At 39.8% G+C, this 15,893-nt stretch overlaps 1 protein-coding gene and 1 long non-coding RNA gene across 2 annotated transcripts; one reads left to right on the forward strand and one right to left on the reverse strand.

Moving 5' to 3' along the window:
- Positions 1-785: 785 nt before the first annotated feature.
- On the reverse strand, positions 786-3,082 carry LOC136440041 (neurogenic differentiation factor 1-like). Its single transcript, XM_066435811.1, has 2 exons — positions 2,380-3,082; positions 786-1,828 (listed from the first exon to the last, which is right to left on the reverse strand). The coding sequence occupies exons 1-2, from the start codon at positions 2,698-2,700 to the stop codon at positions 1,397-1,399; spliced, it is 753 nt and encodes a 250-aa protein (XP_066291908.1). The 5' UTR covers positions 2,701-3,082; the 3' UTR covers positions 786-1,396.
- A 9,287-nt stretch (positions 3,083-12,369) lies between these two features.
- Positions 12,370-13,417, forward strand: LOC136428015 (uncharacterized). The gene is made up of 2 exons (XR_010754563.1): positions 12,370-12,588; positions 13,210-13,417. It is a non-coding gene; the product is annotated as an uncharacterized lncRNA (long non-coding RNA).
- The last annotated feature ends 2,476 nt before the right edge of the window (positions 13,418-15,893 follow it).

Below are 15,893 nucleotides of genomic sequence, written 5' to 3' on the forward strand. Positions count from 1 at the left end.
CCCTCACTAGCACACATCCTTCATAACTAATAGATTGTGGCAAGGAGTGGTAATTGCTTCGATAGAAAAATAAAGGTACTGTATTAACAACAGTATTGTTTTGGTAGTGTCTGTGAGTTTGTGCTTCTGGATATTTGTAGTCAGCATAAGTTAGGAACATCTGGGGGTATTGTGATGATATTTGGTATGTGAGTTTGAAAGACAAAGGCTAAGTTGATTATTTTTGTCCCCTTGGTGTGTGACCTTCTTGACTATTGAACTATATACGATGAAGCCGAATAAGTGACGTCATTGTTAATCGAACCACTTGGTATGAATAGTTTATGAGGTAATGTATAGATAATCCAATAGGCACGACACTTCGGATACGCCTTGCTATCAGTAACCACCCCTTACCACAATGTCATCAAATAGGAGTGAGGCCCAGCCCTTTCTAGATGTTATCTATTATGAGTACATTAAGCATAACGTGGACTTCCTATCTATCGACATGTCAGATAGATCCTATCTATCGACATGTCAGCAAACGTATATGATTGAATAAAGAACTATCAAACTAAACCTAAGAAATGTGAAATTCAGAGAGTATCATTTATATATGTGGAGTATTATTTGTAGCTGGTGTGTTACGCATAAGGGTTTTTATTCGGGCTATACAAATACAGATACTTGTAAAGGTATCAGCAATACGGGAAATTAAACAATAAAGACATATACCAACAATAAAGTGACATAGAATGACATGGAAACGTAATGTACCTGAAAAGAACTTAAGCGCAAAAGTCTTCGTATTCAGTGCATAGTTTAATCCATAATAATATAATCTTTATGTACAATATTGTTCGGCGAAAAGCTGCCTTTGATATCATAGTTGAGAAAACTTGACAAAGTCTGTTATCACCAGGCCAATGCAAACTGTAAGCTATAGTAAGGCCATGAGGTGTCGAACCTGCACGTATTTCGTGTATAATTTATCATTTCATAACCTAATTTTTATATACAATAACTATAGTGGGAAAGGTAGCAAAATCCTTTGATGCTATAGTTCAGAAAACTCGCCAAAGTCTGTTCTCACCAGGCCATTGTAAAAATAAATGGAAGCTAGAGTGAGGACATGACGTGTCGAACCTACACAGATTTTGTGTATAATTATCCTTTTATAACACAATATTTATATATATACATTTGCCGCGAAAAGGTAGCAGAATCATTTGATTTAGTTTAGAAAACTTGACAAAGTCTGTTCTCACCACGCCATTGTCGAACCTATACGCATTTTGTGTAATATCCTTTCATAACAAAATCTTCACATACAATAACTATACATCTTATTTGCTGCGAAAAGGTAGCAGAATCCTTTAATATCATAGTTTAGAAAACTTGACAAAGTCTGTTCTCACCAGGCCATTGCCGACTGGAAGCCAGAGTACGGCCACGAGGTGTCGAACCGACATGGAGGCACCCCGCAAAGGTCGAAACTGTCGAACGGTTCCTCGCGGAAAAACTGCGGCTCAGTCCTGGCGTAGTGCTGGTTCACGTTTGTGCTGTAGACGGACATCGTGTGCGGAACGAATGACGGCTGCACAGTGAACTCTGTCCCAGAAATCGTGTGGTTGTTATAAAGGTGGGTATCATCGCCTGCTAGGGACGACGCCGCGGGGCTGGATGCGTCGGATTCCGACACGGGCCCATCGCTGTCTTCCTCCACCGCCGGCGGGGCAGAGTCGAGGGAGTCCCGAAGGGCCTTGATGCGGTTGATCGCTCTCCTCAGAGTCGCTATCTTGGACAGACGTTTGCCGCTCAGAGGGTGGTTCAAACTCACACGCAGCTGTTGAGGGAAAGAATATGAAATTGATTTGTATCATTTACAAAATATAGCTGATTTGTTTTGCCAGAACTTCAAGAATATTCTCAAGTAACAAATGTGGTCCTCTTGACCACAGATCCAAAGTTTTATATCGATGCAAATTTATCGTGTGGTGTTCTCATCCGATAGTCTTGTATAGACCGTAATGTTTAGGTCTTTTATTTCAAAAAATGGGACAAAACTTTGGTCTATGTGGACGATGGAAGTGAATGGTGTACATGCTTTACGATGGAGGTAAACTTATAATCCAAACAATCAAATATACATTACTGACTGCTCACACTCTCTTTGTGTTATGTTGTGGGTTAGATAGAGGATATTCCCTTCATATCAATAAAGGATTAAAACTCAACCCCTAAGTACTACTCTATGTATTTGGCCCTGATATTAGTTTATCATTTCATAACCTCATTTCATGATTTCAATATTGCAGATAAGCTTTGCAATATTTATCATATCATTATGTGCAATGGTTTCAAATGATAAGACAATGGTTATATAGTATATGTTACCTGGTTAAAGGCTTTGTTGTACTCGCTTATACGGCGTCGCTCTCGTACGTTGGCCGCCACACGTTTTGCCTTGGGTCGGACGACTCTTGGCTTCCCGTGGTCTTTCCCGTCAGGCTCGCCGACGGCGTCGCACCTCTCATCGGCAATCTGTCGGATCTTCCTCCGAGCCTGCTGCGACCTGGGCCGAAGACCGTAGCTGCCGGCGCCCCCGGATTCCTCGTCGTCGCTGATGCTCCCAGACACCGACATGTCCTGATCGCTCTCGGAAATTTCTAGACAGTCCAAGATGTCGTAGTCTTCGCTGCTTACGCTTTCTGCCATGGTTCTTAGAAAAATTGAAACTTCACTCTTCACTTAGAGCCTCTCTTGTTCTTACTACGTTGAAATGCAACTCCCAAGTTCCGCACTGTCCAACAGAGGTCTTTTTTAAAGTCTATCTGTCGCTTTTTGGTACAATTTAAACCGCAAAATTTGTCAGCAGTTTCCTTCCTGACAGTAGACATGCAATGTCAATAATCAGTCCTGTAGCAGTGAATCAGGCGCTTCAGAGGAAAACGTGACTCAAAAATAATCTCTACCGTCCCACGCAGTTGGTTTTTGGACTGCGAGAATCCCGTACGAAACATTTACTATTTGTACCTGTCGTCTTCGGATGTAACGTGCTACCTGTTGGTCAGGGTATCGCGTTACAAGTGTGACCAATCACAGCGAAGAGCTCAACCGTACTACTGACCAATCAGAGGGGCGTATCTGTAGAGCCTGGAAACCCACGACCAGATAAAGGCCAGAATAGACGTGTTTCAGTCAATTTAGTATGTCTTGATTGGTAGTCTTCTGTGGATATGAATAAACTAAACGTTCCCACGACGGTACGTCATGCATTGATGAGCGCTACAATGATCTATCGGAAGTGTACCACATCTAAAGACAATAGCGCCCATCTTCGTTGTCAGAAAATTGAAATAATCTCTGGTCTAAGTTCTGTTAGATAAGTCGGTATATATATATATATATATATATATATATATATATATATATATATATATATATATAAATTATTAACCTATGAAATTCTATACTTGTTGTTTGTTGAAAATACACGGTGTACACTTGTACGCTTCATGGTTGACTTTCTGAAATTTCTTTGCTCTATTTTGAAGAACACAAATTCCAGCAGAAACGTATTAAGATAAGCAAACCTTTTCACAGATCATTGAAGAGGGATTTCAGCTTCCTTGCTTCACCCCAAAAGTAATCCCGAATTCTGTATATTTTTTGTGTCAACTATGAGTTATCGGGAAAAGTGGTACATCAAATATAAAAAAAATCGTCAAAAGGAGGAAATTCTACGCTCCAATAATCACAGCCTGGAAGGCCGTGCGAGGTGGGAATATGAAGTGTGGGAAAATAAGATTAAGAAAGGACGGCAAGTTTTTAATACGTGGGAACGGTTAGCGTTGGCGTTGTGTTGCCACAGTCTAGAGGGGGGTGTAATTTGCGACAATTGGCCCAATTAGCTCTCGAAATGCCCCTGGATACTTTTAAAGTGATTATTGAACTGAGATTATGCACAGATAGCGGCGTACCAAAGGAAGAGATATTGCTTGGAGGTTTCCATCGTTGTGTTTGTGTGATAGTTCTGACGAGGTTGATAATACTTTCTTTGTTGGTGAGTTACGTTTTGGTTGAAAAGTGAATCGGACAATCCCAATTCTTTTTTCTAGATTTATAAAGCTGTTGATCTTTTTATTGTGATAAGCGACATAAGTGTAATGAGTGTGACATAAAGACAAACAACTAGACCCCATCTTCCTTGCTTTAAGAAAAGGCAAGGCACTATGTTAGAATAGGGGCCTGCAATAAAATGTGATATTAAATGAAGGCGACAATATCTTGATAATATCAATAAGGTAATAAGGAACAATGAGGAACTACATTTTCATATTGTCCTGTGAAGATTGGTCTCAAGTCACAGGACAATAAGGAAAATCTTCACAATGAAATCTGTTAAGACTATGTATGACTACATACACGTAGCAAGATATGATGACTTCAAGACAAAATATCATAAACATACCAAACCAGTACTAACGGTTCAATTTGTTTAATATGCTGATATATACGTTTTTGCACATTACTGATAGTATTTGATAGACATTCTTGTCTCTAGGTTGGCACTCAAAGAGATTTATCTTATGATATTTTTGTTATAAATCATAGGAATAGTAGCTATAGCATACTTGTACAGTGACACCTGCAAGTACGGAAAAAAGCAGACGGGAGAAAGATCTTATAACTCACTTAAATTCTGTGTTGTCGCTGACAACGGGGCATAAAAGTAAATTACTAAGATTTATGTGATTGGTCCCGTTATACAAACATGGACACTTCTCCTGCCACTACAAAGCGAGCCCCACCTGGTTTCGAGCAAGTCCGTGAGACGAGAGAAACAGACTGTACAACGTACCATATTCCCACAGCAACTATAGAAACCACAAGGTGGCCCTCTCTACAATCGGTTCCAAGCGTCTGGAAAACCGGTGTGGTCGTCTAGACAGATTAACTCTGCACAAATGGAACGATTTGTAACATTTCAAATAAAAAGAGACCACTTTTCATTCTTTCGTCGAAAATCGTCCCCAAAAGAAAGGTTTTCCCACGGTAAAAAAAAAGGGAAAAAAAAACAAGTGTCATATAGTCGTTATCGAGGATGTTAGTTTGAGGTCTAAGCATTTTGTTCAATGTTTTCTGTATTAGTTATAAGGTATTTTGCACAAAGAGCAATGATAACATTGACTTCTGCTGCAACAACAACAACAACAACAAATAATGACGGATTCACCACTAATATGCAAAATATGATTTTGGCAAAGAAGAAAATGAAAAAAGGTTTTGCTGTATTGAATTTGAATAATGTAGTCTTGGCAAATCAGCAGAAAGAGGGAAGTCACAGAAGTCCAGAATCCAATACAACATTTCAGAAATCAAAATGTTTTTTTTTACAAACTCTTTTATGATATACATATACGTTATGTAAAGACCCTAAAACGGAATAGTAACTGCTGTTGCTGCTTTGTTTTCAAACAAATATCTAAATGTTGTTTTGTTGTTCTTTAATGAGTCTTTCTTTTTACAGATGTTTGATATCAACATCATACCTGAAAGCTAATTGCATGTACAGTATCAAATCAAAATAAAGAAAGTACATATCATTAATGTCTAGTCAACTATAAGGTACTAACTTTACTATTGTGGTGGTTGACTTCTTCTTGGATGACAGTGGATAATGAAGTGTCACACGTTCTGCATGATGAGTGAGTTTTGTGATTTTAGTAGAAATGCTGTATTTTTTGTTATCTTCTGAATGATAAAAAGCTATAGGAAATTGTGACAACTTTTTTGAAAAACATTTGACTGTCCTTGGATATTGTGTTTTCTAACTTTAAACGTATAGTTCCTGGTCATTATACGATATAGTTGGACAAAATTCAACACAACACTCCGTAGTATTTTGGTGATCTCCTAAATGGAAATTTTTGCAACTTTTTGAAATACCAACATTTGACTGTCCTTTAATACCGTGTTTGCTAACTTTTAACGCATAGTTCAGGGTCATTATACGATATAGTTGGACAAAATTCAATACAATACTCCGGAATATACGACAAAGGGCTATACAATTATTCATTATTTTAACAACTATGTGAATGTTAGATGGTAAATGGTTTGGTGTTTTGGCATTATATATAATTTCCTGAATCATACAATAACAAAGTATACAAATAACTGGCTTCCATTGTAATCTGTGTCTTTCGGTCTCGTAGTGAATACACTTACTGATAAAAACAGGTTTGTTTTCCTTTATTCAGCTATAAGCTGTTCTTTTTTCTCCTTAGCCCAAGACACATTAGAGCAGCTTTTCTTGACTTACTGAACAAAGAAAGTCTACCGAAAGCTTCCATAAGACTGTGTTAAAGGTCTTGGGGATCAAGAAAGATTTAAATGGGACAATCGAAGCTAGCTCCCATGTTTACCATAAATAAATCATTATCGTCAAGAACTCTTTGACATAAAGAAGTTTTGACTACTCCAGAAATAATCAGAAGTTTTAACATATTTAAATGTTATGTGAGACGCGTGGATTACTACTATATAAAGTTTACCACGAGAACGCTAGGGGGTTGGTAATTTAAGGATCACTCAAAAATGCCCTTTCAACATCTAGTAAACATAGGAAAACTACAATAGAGAAGCCATCATGATGGAAGCTAAAATCCTAAACGTAATAAACGATTATTATTAGTACGCTGATGAAGGTTAGGCATCTAGGTAATAAGATACACAAGGAAACATTTACTCATTGACAAGCAACTGGATAGATTTTGGGAAAATCGAAACTTTTTTCTTTGCTTAGAACTGCGATCCATCGTCTTTTGATGATAATTGTATTGGATAAATACAATGTCACATAATCTAATAAAGATTTATACTTCTTTGGCTTATACTTAAGAGACCTAATCGTTTTCAGAATAACTCTAACCTCCATTAACATTAATCCGCCGGGTTACATAAATCCGCCACTTTGAAAAACAGCGGGTTTGATAAATCTCTATAGTGTAGCACCCCCAGGTGTGCACAGTTTAGATATACAGGAGTGCATCATACTGGGGATGTTGGGTTGGAGATCTGTTTGGACTTATCTTTTCAGGGTAACGGAATTATGTACCCTGGTGGAATTATGTTAGTCGATGTTAGATCTGAGACGAACTTTTGTCTTCAACATGATGAAAATCCGATTACTTATCTCTTCAGCTTTGTTCGTTGGTTACAAAGTTAGCCAAAGATGTGAGATTTAGCACCTCAGAAAGATAATGTCGAGTTTTAAAATACTTGACTGTCACATGAGAAGGAAGAATGACCATACAAAAGAAACGCTGCAGGACTAAAAACCAGGAGGATTCAATCTGGAATGCTTTGTGTTGGCAAGAAGCAATAGCGTGATCATAACTGAGCCATCGTTGTATGAGTTTAGAATGTTCAAGTGTATGTCCATGATACAGTATGCATAATTCAGACATGGCGTACCCTAAAGACCTATAGTCAGCACAGAAATCTCTGAATTGTGGGTAATATAATTAGTAGACAACATATGAGGGTACCTTTGCTTTGTCTGCTAAAAATTTGTTTTGACATGTTAAGTCGTTATCTTGGGTTTTAAAATAACTCCGGTGTCACACGAGACGAAAAGGATTCATAAGGAAGTTTCTGTCCAAAGTATAGCCAGAGGAAGCATAATTTAAGGCTTCACATCGGAATTTACGCCTTTTCTTAACAATTTGATAACGACGTGAGGAAAAGGACTGATGGTACCTTCTCTGTCCAAAACAAATGTACTTTTCATTGTCTTTTTTTTGTGTGTGTGTGTGTTTGTGTGTTTGTGTGTGTGTGTGTTTGTGTGTGTGTGTGTGTGTGTGTGTGTACCTTCATGTGATTGTGTGTTATTTATTCATTTATTCAAACAAACATGACGCACATGTGCAGGGAATGTCTTGCGCCTCCCTGAATTATGTGCAGTTTGTTACAGTTGGTTATGTAAGATTTTAAACAATTTACACACAACAAATTTAGATTATTTCCACTTTTCGAACCAAACAGGACAGCCAGAGGGTGTACATGTGCTAGTAACAGACTTGTTCAGCTGTTCAGTCCTGGCTTTCGGCATGATGAGTGCATTGTTGTTCCTGAACTGTCTGCCTGTCGCTGTCGATGGGTGGAGGGGCACAAGGTCATAAAGAGGGTGATTAGGCTTCAACATGGCCTTTTAGAAGTTCACTACGGCTGTCTGTCTCAAGTCCTTCAAGGTGGGTAGGTTTACGTTAATTGGAAGTGCTCATCAACCACCACAGGTGATTACGCATATATAGGGCACGTTTCTTAACGCGTTCCATTTGCGGACTTTTCGTCGGTTCAGCTGCAGTCGCAGCCGACCAGCAGAACAAAATTGTCCATACTCAAGGACTGGTCGGATATAATTGACAGATACACCGGCTGTAGCCTGTAGCTCACTGTTGGTCTACCAACAGCTTTTACCCTTCTAAGTTCTAGTGGAAGAATAAACCAGTCTATTACGACTGCTACTACTACTACTACTACTACTACTACTACTACTACTACTACTACTACTACTACTACTACTACTACTACTACTACCGGCCTGCGCTCATGCCTTGCTTGGTCAGTAAGTGCAAGGAATAGATCACCTGCTGGCGGCATTTGACACAGTAGATTTCACGTGGTCCTGGCCATGGAAAGATAGTTTATTGTCAGGTGCCGAGACCCTTTGCAGTGCTAGGGATTGTGACAGGTTCACCTCCAAGAGACAGCGATGGTACTGCCGGAATTTTGAATGCGCGCTTGTGTGTGTGTGTGTGTGTGTGTGTGTGTGTGTGTGTGTCTGTGTGTGTGTGTGTGTCTGTGTCTGTGTGCTGTGTGTGTTTGTATGAATATGTGTGTGTGTGGGTGGGGGGGGGGTGTCCCGGTGAAAGTGTCACTGTATGATTGATTGATTGATTGATTGGGCTCTTTATAATCCTTTTGCGGCGTCAAAAATCAAAGATCTACAGGCTTTGCGTCTAATCCATGCATTAATCTGCCGTAATCCACATTGAAATGATCATAGCTCCAGATAAAACACGCATGGAACTCCCTTAGAAGTTTTACGTGCCCAACAAACCTTTTTATGATATCATTTCATATTCACATCGCGGACGGTGGTAGTTAGAGCCTGTTAGATACTGTGAAATCTGATGTATGCTGGCGTCGAATGTTCCACAACTTGTTTGTGATAAAAACTTGTTTACCCTGGATCAACTGGCACACTCCCGTTAAGAGATAAGAAACTGTCTTGAGAAAGAAGGAAATATTTGGCCACTGGGGAATGGCTGTGCCTAAATAGGTGTAATGATGGGATGTTCCTTTGTTAGTTAGCCCCTTTAAAGGTCCTGAAGAAACAGGTTGATTAGAAGAACAATAGCCTGTATCAGGCCGCCGGAGGGCCTTCGTGTTGTCGTCATCGGTGTATGTATCGGACTGTATCACCATCTGTGGTTATAGACTACCGTCTGGTTAAAAAAAAAAAGAAAAAAAAAGAAAAAAAAAGGGAAATACAAATTTACAGCATTTCGGCCAAGAGGCCCAAAATCAACCTTGACCTTCGGATCCACAAATACTACCTAGCCTCCATAGCAGGCTCTGAACCGGCCTTTTTTGAGGCTAACTATAATACACCTTTTACAGCCAGCCCGTAACCATCAGCCACCCCGTAACCATTTTGCCGGTAGACCTACAAAATTTTACGGGATGGCTGCAAAAGGTGTATTAATTATCCCCCCAAAAGGCCGGTTCAGAGCCTGCTATGGATTCTAAATACTACTCACATACCAAATATCATCGCAATCCATACAGTGGTTCTTGAGATATCCCGCCGGATACGCACACACGCACACAGACAAACAGGCCGAAAACTATACCTTCATTTTTCATGAGGTGAACTTAAGCTTGCTTCGATGTTTTGTCCCACCATGAAACAGGGCAGAGAACAATTCGTTTGTTTGTTTGTTTGTTTTTTGCGAAAAGGTATGCGGTATATATTTTAGCTGTGTACAAGTGAGGCATACCTAACACATAGTTCCAATTCGTATAAACGAGTCAGCTGGGATGCAATCCCTTGGGACTGTTTGGCACCATCGTTGATTATAATCAATTTAATTCTTCCGGTCGATTTTCCATTTTGTTTTTCTGCACCCAGCGAGCATAAAACACGAGTGTTTGTGCTTATACATGACATGATACCTCGACTAGAGCTGTGGCATTCTCAACTATCGCGAGAATCTGCGGGAGGACGAGATTTGAGGTAGCGAATGAAGAGCTTTTGATACAAAACACATTTTCTAACACTTTTCGTACCTCCCCTACCTCGCTGACCCGAACCTTAACTGTGAACATCTCCAAACATCTTGAAAACTAAAAAAAAACAAGACTGTTGCTAATGATATCATTACCGTCGTTGCCCAAATTTGGCAGTATGGTTTCTGTGTGCATTTATCGAGGACAGCAAAACTAGCTAGGGTTGTCCTTGAAAAGGTTCTTTTAAACAACGCATGTAACAGGGATGTCCCTGTAGCAAAACTGGAATTCGGCAGAAAAAGGAATAATTAGCCAGTAGAGTCAGTAGTAGTCCACGGTGAAGGTCACTAATAGTCTACTGCGCCTGCGAATGAATCTCTCAGATGGCCAAAATCTTCTGAATGTTCTTCCTACAGCCGGCGTGGTTAGTCTGGTAGAGACTAGACTAGTTGTCAGTCCCGGCCATGAGCGCTCATCATCATATCGCTTGTGAAAATCTTCTAGGGCGCGACAACCATCCCAACTCCGTCAGATAAAAGATCAAAATCTGTTCCCTAATGATCACGTATTTGCACTAGTATGCATACCGATGTGCTATCTACAGTTCAGACCCGGAGTTTGCTCAAGAACCAGTCTAATTTCTTATGGGAAAATTTTCACGATGCAAATTGAAAAGAACCGACCAGCACAGATTCGTTTCAAAGCTACCGGCTGACAGAGTTATTTATAGAAGATATGTGCATATACATATATGTATGTATAGAACGGCTTTGTCGATTTTTATAAGGAAGATATGTAGGTAGGAATCGTCTTGAAAGGTCATCAATCATTTAAAGCTGTTAACTGGGAGTGGAGGCATGTTTGTGGTAATGTCGATTATGTATCGTTAAACAAATCAATCTTAGTAACGCCATCAAGATTAGCAGAACATTTGAATGAATGAAGTCATAGGAATTATATTCTACTCTGTGAATTTAAGTTCTCTTTAAAGATTTAAGAACGATGCGTCTTGTAATCAAACGTTTTGATAAAAACATGAATTTGTCTGTATTACTCTAGTGTATGAAGTAGCGAAACATACTATATCATTATATAAAGCAAAGATATCGCATTCTTTTGGATTCTTTTGGCTGAAACAGGATCACACTAGTTAAGTGCGACTTAATGTATCACAAATGTTCATCCCTTGTCTTGTCATGTCTTGTCTTGATACTACGTAGTTTGTTTGTTTGAGGGATAATCCATGAGTCCTTGTATAGACTACGAGACGTGCTAAGCCCCCGCTATCGTTTCTCTTTGAACATTTAGTCCACTTTTTTGTTTATCGCACGACGGAAATTACGAAGCGTCTGACACACAAAGGAGCAACAGTATCGTTTCATCAAAACGTTTCATTAGGGCGATGATAATGATTGCCTTGGGCGGACCGGCTAATTAAGGCTAGGAATAGTGGCGACAGCCATTCATTTAAGACATCCTATCACCCCTGGTATCTCCTTAAGAACAGGTCTCACTGTCTGAAGGAAACGGGAGCGATGAACGATAAAGGTGAAGGAACGCCTTGGTGAGATGTTCGTGTCATTTCACACGTTTGCAGGGCTAGGTCCACTCTCCAAGCAGAGGAGGGGTCCGGTTGTTTTATGACGTGTTTAGGCGTTGTAGTAGTCTCCAAGTAGTCTCCAAGCAGACCCAACGGTTGCAAAGACCGTATCCAACTGGCAGAAGGAGTTTTTATTGCAGCCTGACAACTTCTCTGGCTGACTGGAGCTTCTCTGGCTAGCTAGTACGATTTTGGCACCGTGGAGATCTGCTTGGAGATTAGCGTTTAAGTCGGGCTTTCTACTTTGTCATGTTTACTTGTCTCTATAGCCCACACAAAACAAACACAAAACAAAGTAGAAAGCCCGACAAAAACGCATAAAACACGTCAAAACCCACTCTTCTGCTTGGAGAGTAGGCTAGGTCCTCGCTGGTAATACCCCCATTCACTTAGACGGTGCTCTCGCCGGGCGCTTTCTGGGACTTAAAATCTAACAGAGCGCTCAACGAATTTCATAAATGAAAAACGAATCTTTTTTCGAAAAGTTACGTGTGCACAAGGTTTTCCGCCATCTTGCTCATTAGTGTACCACGTGACTGGGCTGACTCTGTCCCAGGGCACCCCAGACTTCTAGTACTTCCAGATGCGCAAAAGACATTGGGAACGAGGCGTAGCTTTCACGCCTGCGCACTGGTGCCATTTGCAAAGAGGAATTTTCGGGCTTGCAGATCGTGAAAACCGCTTCTTTTTACGGCGAATTTTCGGTGAGTTATGACTTTTCGAAATTATGAGTTGGTCTCAGGGGGATGAGTGAAGACCTTAATGATGTCCTGGAGTAATTAGGCTGTAGTTTTCTTAATTATTTTTTCTGGAATTAGCCTATTTTTTTGGTGTATCCTGAGATGTTTTAGAGCCATTTTACAATGATGTCATTCAACGACGCGGCCGTATTTTTAACGACACGAAGGATATGCATGGGTATGTCGACACGAAATGTATGCATTGGTCTCGTTCCCATAGATTCTATTGTATGGATTGATACAGATTGAGTATAGACACAAAATACTAGGATGTTCTAGACTTGAAAAATAGCTCTGCTCGAGCAGATTGAGTGTGTACAGGCTGAAATAAATAGATAATATCATTATATGCAAAAGCTAGCACCACCACCACCCATTCCCACAGGTCAGTACTGGTCTCCTTGGAGTCCTGACTGCATTGTAATTGTGTTTGAAAAAGCCTGTAAGTAATTTAGCCTACTAGTATACTATCATCATAATCATTTTCAGAAAAAAGTAGATTGTATCAGTATGTATGTATGTATGTATGTATTAGATATACTGTCAATATTGATAATATCAACATGTTGTTCATATGCACTTCAGGTGTCACAGATGGAGGAGCACAGAGAATACCTAGTGACTGTCTACAGAGTGTGCAGTATCAAGATGAAAGGATGGTAGGGCATATTAATGCCAGAACATGTGCAGCAGAAAATAGAAAGTGACTCAGATTAAAACTCTCTGTTTATGCTTTAACTGTTGTTCAATTGAATGTTCAAAATGTAAATAAAACTTCACTGTACATGCTGAATACCAGAAAGTCTCTGTCATGTTGATATATAAATTTCTATGTTCACATATATACAGAACTTATAAGTTATATCCTGTACAAGTTGCCTCCCTGGCCGGTTTGACTGTACCCAGATATAGTTTAGTATAAAAATTGCAAATGCTCTCTCTGTAACCTCAAATATGAACCGTGCACATAGATAGATATCTCCTTTTCCAAATGAATTTTGTGACAGAGAGGCATTAAAAAAGGTAAAGAAGTTATCCTCAATTGAGGTGAGGCATATCAACAATTTTGGACTGAAGTCAATACATACATGTACACATGCAGTGTAAAAAAAAAATCTGTAACAAGATGAAAATATGGGCCTGTCACATAATTTAGCAGTTTTGTAAAGATTGATACAACAGTGCTTCGAATCAGGACTATGGTACTGCCATTCAGTCTCTGGTATCTATAGGTTCCAAGGTAAGGTTCCAAGGTAAGGTAGCAGTTATCTTTTTGTTAAACTAATTATTTATGATCTCTGCATGACAATCAAATCATTTAGTAGTTCATGATGGTAGAGGTCAAATCAAGTTACCTACAGCTTCTTGGTGTCATTATTTCCATAAGATTATATCATTGATGGGCATTGAATACACATTGAAACACACATTTATTTTTAGTCAGGTCACAGCTACGGCCGCGTGGCGCGTTGGATACACCCGATCCCTCGATCTCGGAAGTTAAGCAACGCGCGGTCCGGACAGTGCTTGGATGGGGGACCAACCAAGGACGTCCGGATTGCTGTAGCCTCACGAAGCTTTCCACGAAATCGTCTTCCGGGAGGGACGTAAAACGGGGGTCCCGTGCTCGAGGAGGTGCCTCGAACACGTTAAACAGCCTCATTACCCTACACATTGGGTACCTGCCTGTGGCACTGGCTGCAAATACACCTGATATTATAACAATGATGGCATATCTACTCAATGAACAGTGAATTTCTGCTATCAAATGAACAGAAGATTATCACCTTAGTCGGGTCATTTGAACATCATTCCTCTCCGACGTCAAGCGTTAGTGTTTACATAGCGTCATTGCCGAAGACAAAACACAGACCTCGCTTAACACTAGAAGCTGGGTCAAGAAGCTAGAAGCCTGTCTTGGCCATTTTTAGGGCTGCTCCGAGAGCTTTCAGGGATAAGGGACTTGAAAATCGGACCAGGCGATATGTTTCGGCAACTAAAATTCCCCTGCAATTGTGCGTATGTTCTGATCTCGTGGTCATATTCTCGCGTGAGTGTGCGTGGATATCGAGAAATTCCCGTGAGTCATAGCGCGTAGCGGGAAAATTCAAGATGGCGACCAGGCACCGCTGGGAATAGCGTAAGTATCATAGTAAATGCGTTTAAGTTCGCGTGGTTTGTATTTCGCGCTAAGGCGAAAATGGAGTGTTCGCGGTGGTTTTAATCGCGGCAGCGCTGTAGTCACATACTGCTACAGTTTTGGACAAAAATGTTCGCGGTGATTTTAAGTTCGCGGTGAAACGGTCATAAAACATAAAACCACCACGAACATTTCTGTATTTATAGTAGTCTCTACCAGACTGACTACGCCGGCTACTACGTACCACAACTAAACATATATACAAAAAGCATACAGTAAGCACAAAATAAGCTTAAATGAATACAAAATGGTGTCAAGATATGATGAATTGATTCAAAAAGCAAGGAATGCAATATAACAGATTTGTATTGAATTGAATTGAATGGAATTGTCTGTTTATTTTCAATGAAGTTAATATAATTTTTTTTTTAAATAAGAGAAATAGACAATCGAAACTACATGTATCTCATCCTGTATCATCACATTACCGCAATGTTTATAGTTTAACTGGTTACGGTATCTAAGTATAGTTAACAGTGAGTATATCTTTAACAAGTAAGACTAATAATGCTATAGTAGTGACAAAATAATTCTAGCTCCTCTCGATTGATGAAAAAAACTTAAGATATCCTTCTCGACTACTCTCTAAGCAGATTTCGGCTCAGGTTGGTTTTTGACGTGTTTTATGCGTTTTTGTCGGACTTTACATTTTCTTTGTGTCATCAAGTCTAGAAAACGGGACAAAATACAAAGCCCGAGAAAAACGCCTACAAACACGTCAAAACTAACCGAAGCCGAACCTCTGTTTAGAGAGTACTTCTCGATTGATAGAGAGAGAAAAGAACGCTTCTTTGGAATAAATCAAACCTGATAAAATCAGACTGCGAATTCCTGCTATAACTTCGTCTATGTTCAGGTCGCCTCAAGCGGCTTGTCTAATCATGGCGCGAATGTTGAGACGAATTCTTGTCATATCTCCTTCTCGTAATGACAGCTCGATAAAAAGATGACGAAAGGCAGACGGGGCAAGATGCCGTCTCATTAACTCCTTAAAGATTAAGAAGTGTCAAGCAGAAAACACATTCTATCTCCTGGAGATCCCCATCTCTTGTTTTGAGGTGCGAAAACG

This window comes from Branchiostoma lanceolatum, chromosome 1, assembly GCF_035083965.1.
Source record: "Branchiostoma lanceolatum isolate klBraLanc5 chromosome 1, klBraLanc5.hap2, whole genome shotgun sequence".
Taxonomy (NCBI): Eukaryota; Metazoa; Chordata; class Leptocardii; order Amphioxiformes; family Branchiostomatidae; genus Branchiostoma; species Branchiostoma lanceolatum.

What these genes read in the sequence shown, in the direction of transcription:
- LOC136440041 (XM_066435811.1), bottom strand. Translation starts at nt 2,700, where the DNA reads ATGGCAGAAAGCGTAAGCAGCGAAGACTACGACATCTTGGACTGTCTA. An exon ending in ACAACAAAGCCTTTAACCAG is followed by an intron (nt 1,829 to 2,379) that starts GTAACATATACT and finishes TTCCCTCAACAG; the next exon opens with CTGCGTGTGAGTTTGAACCA.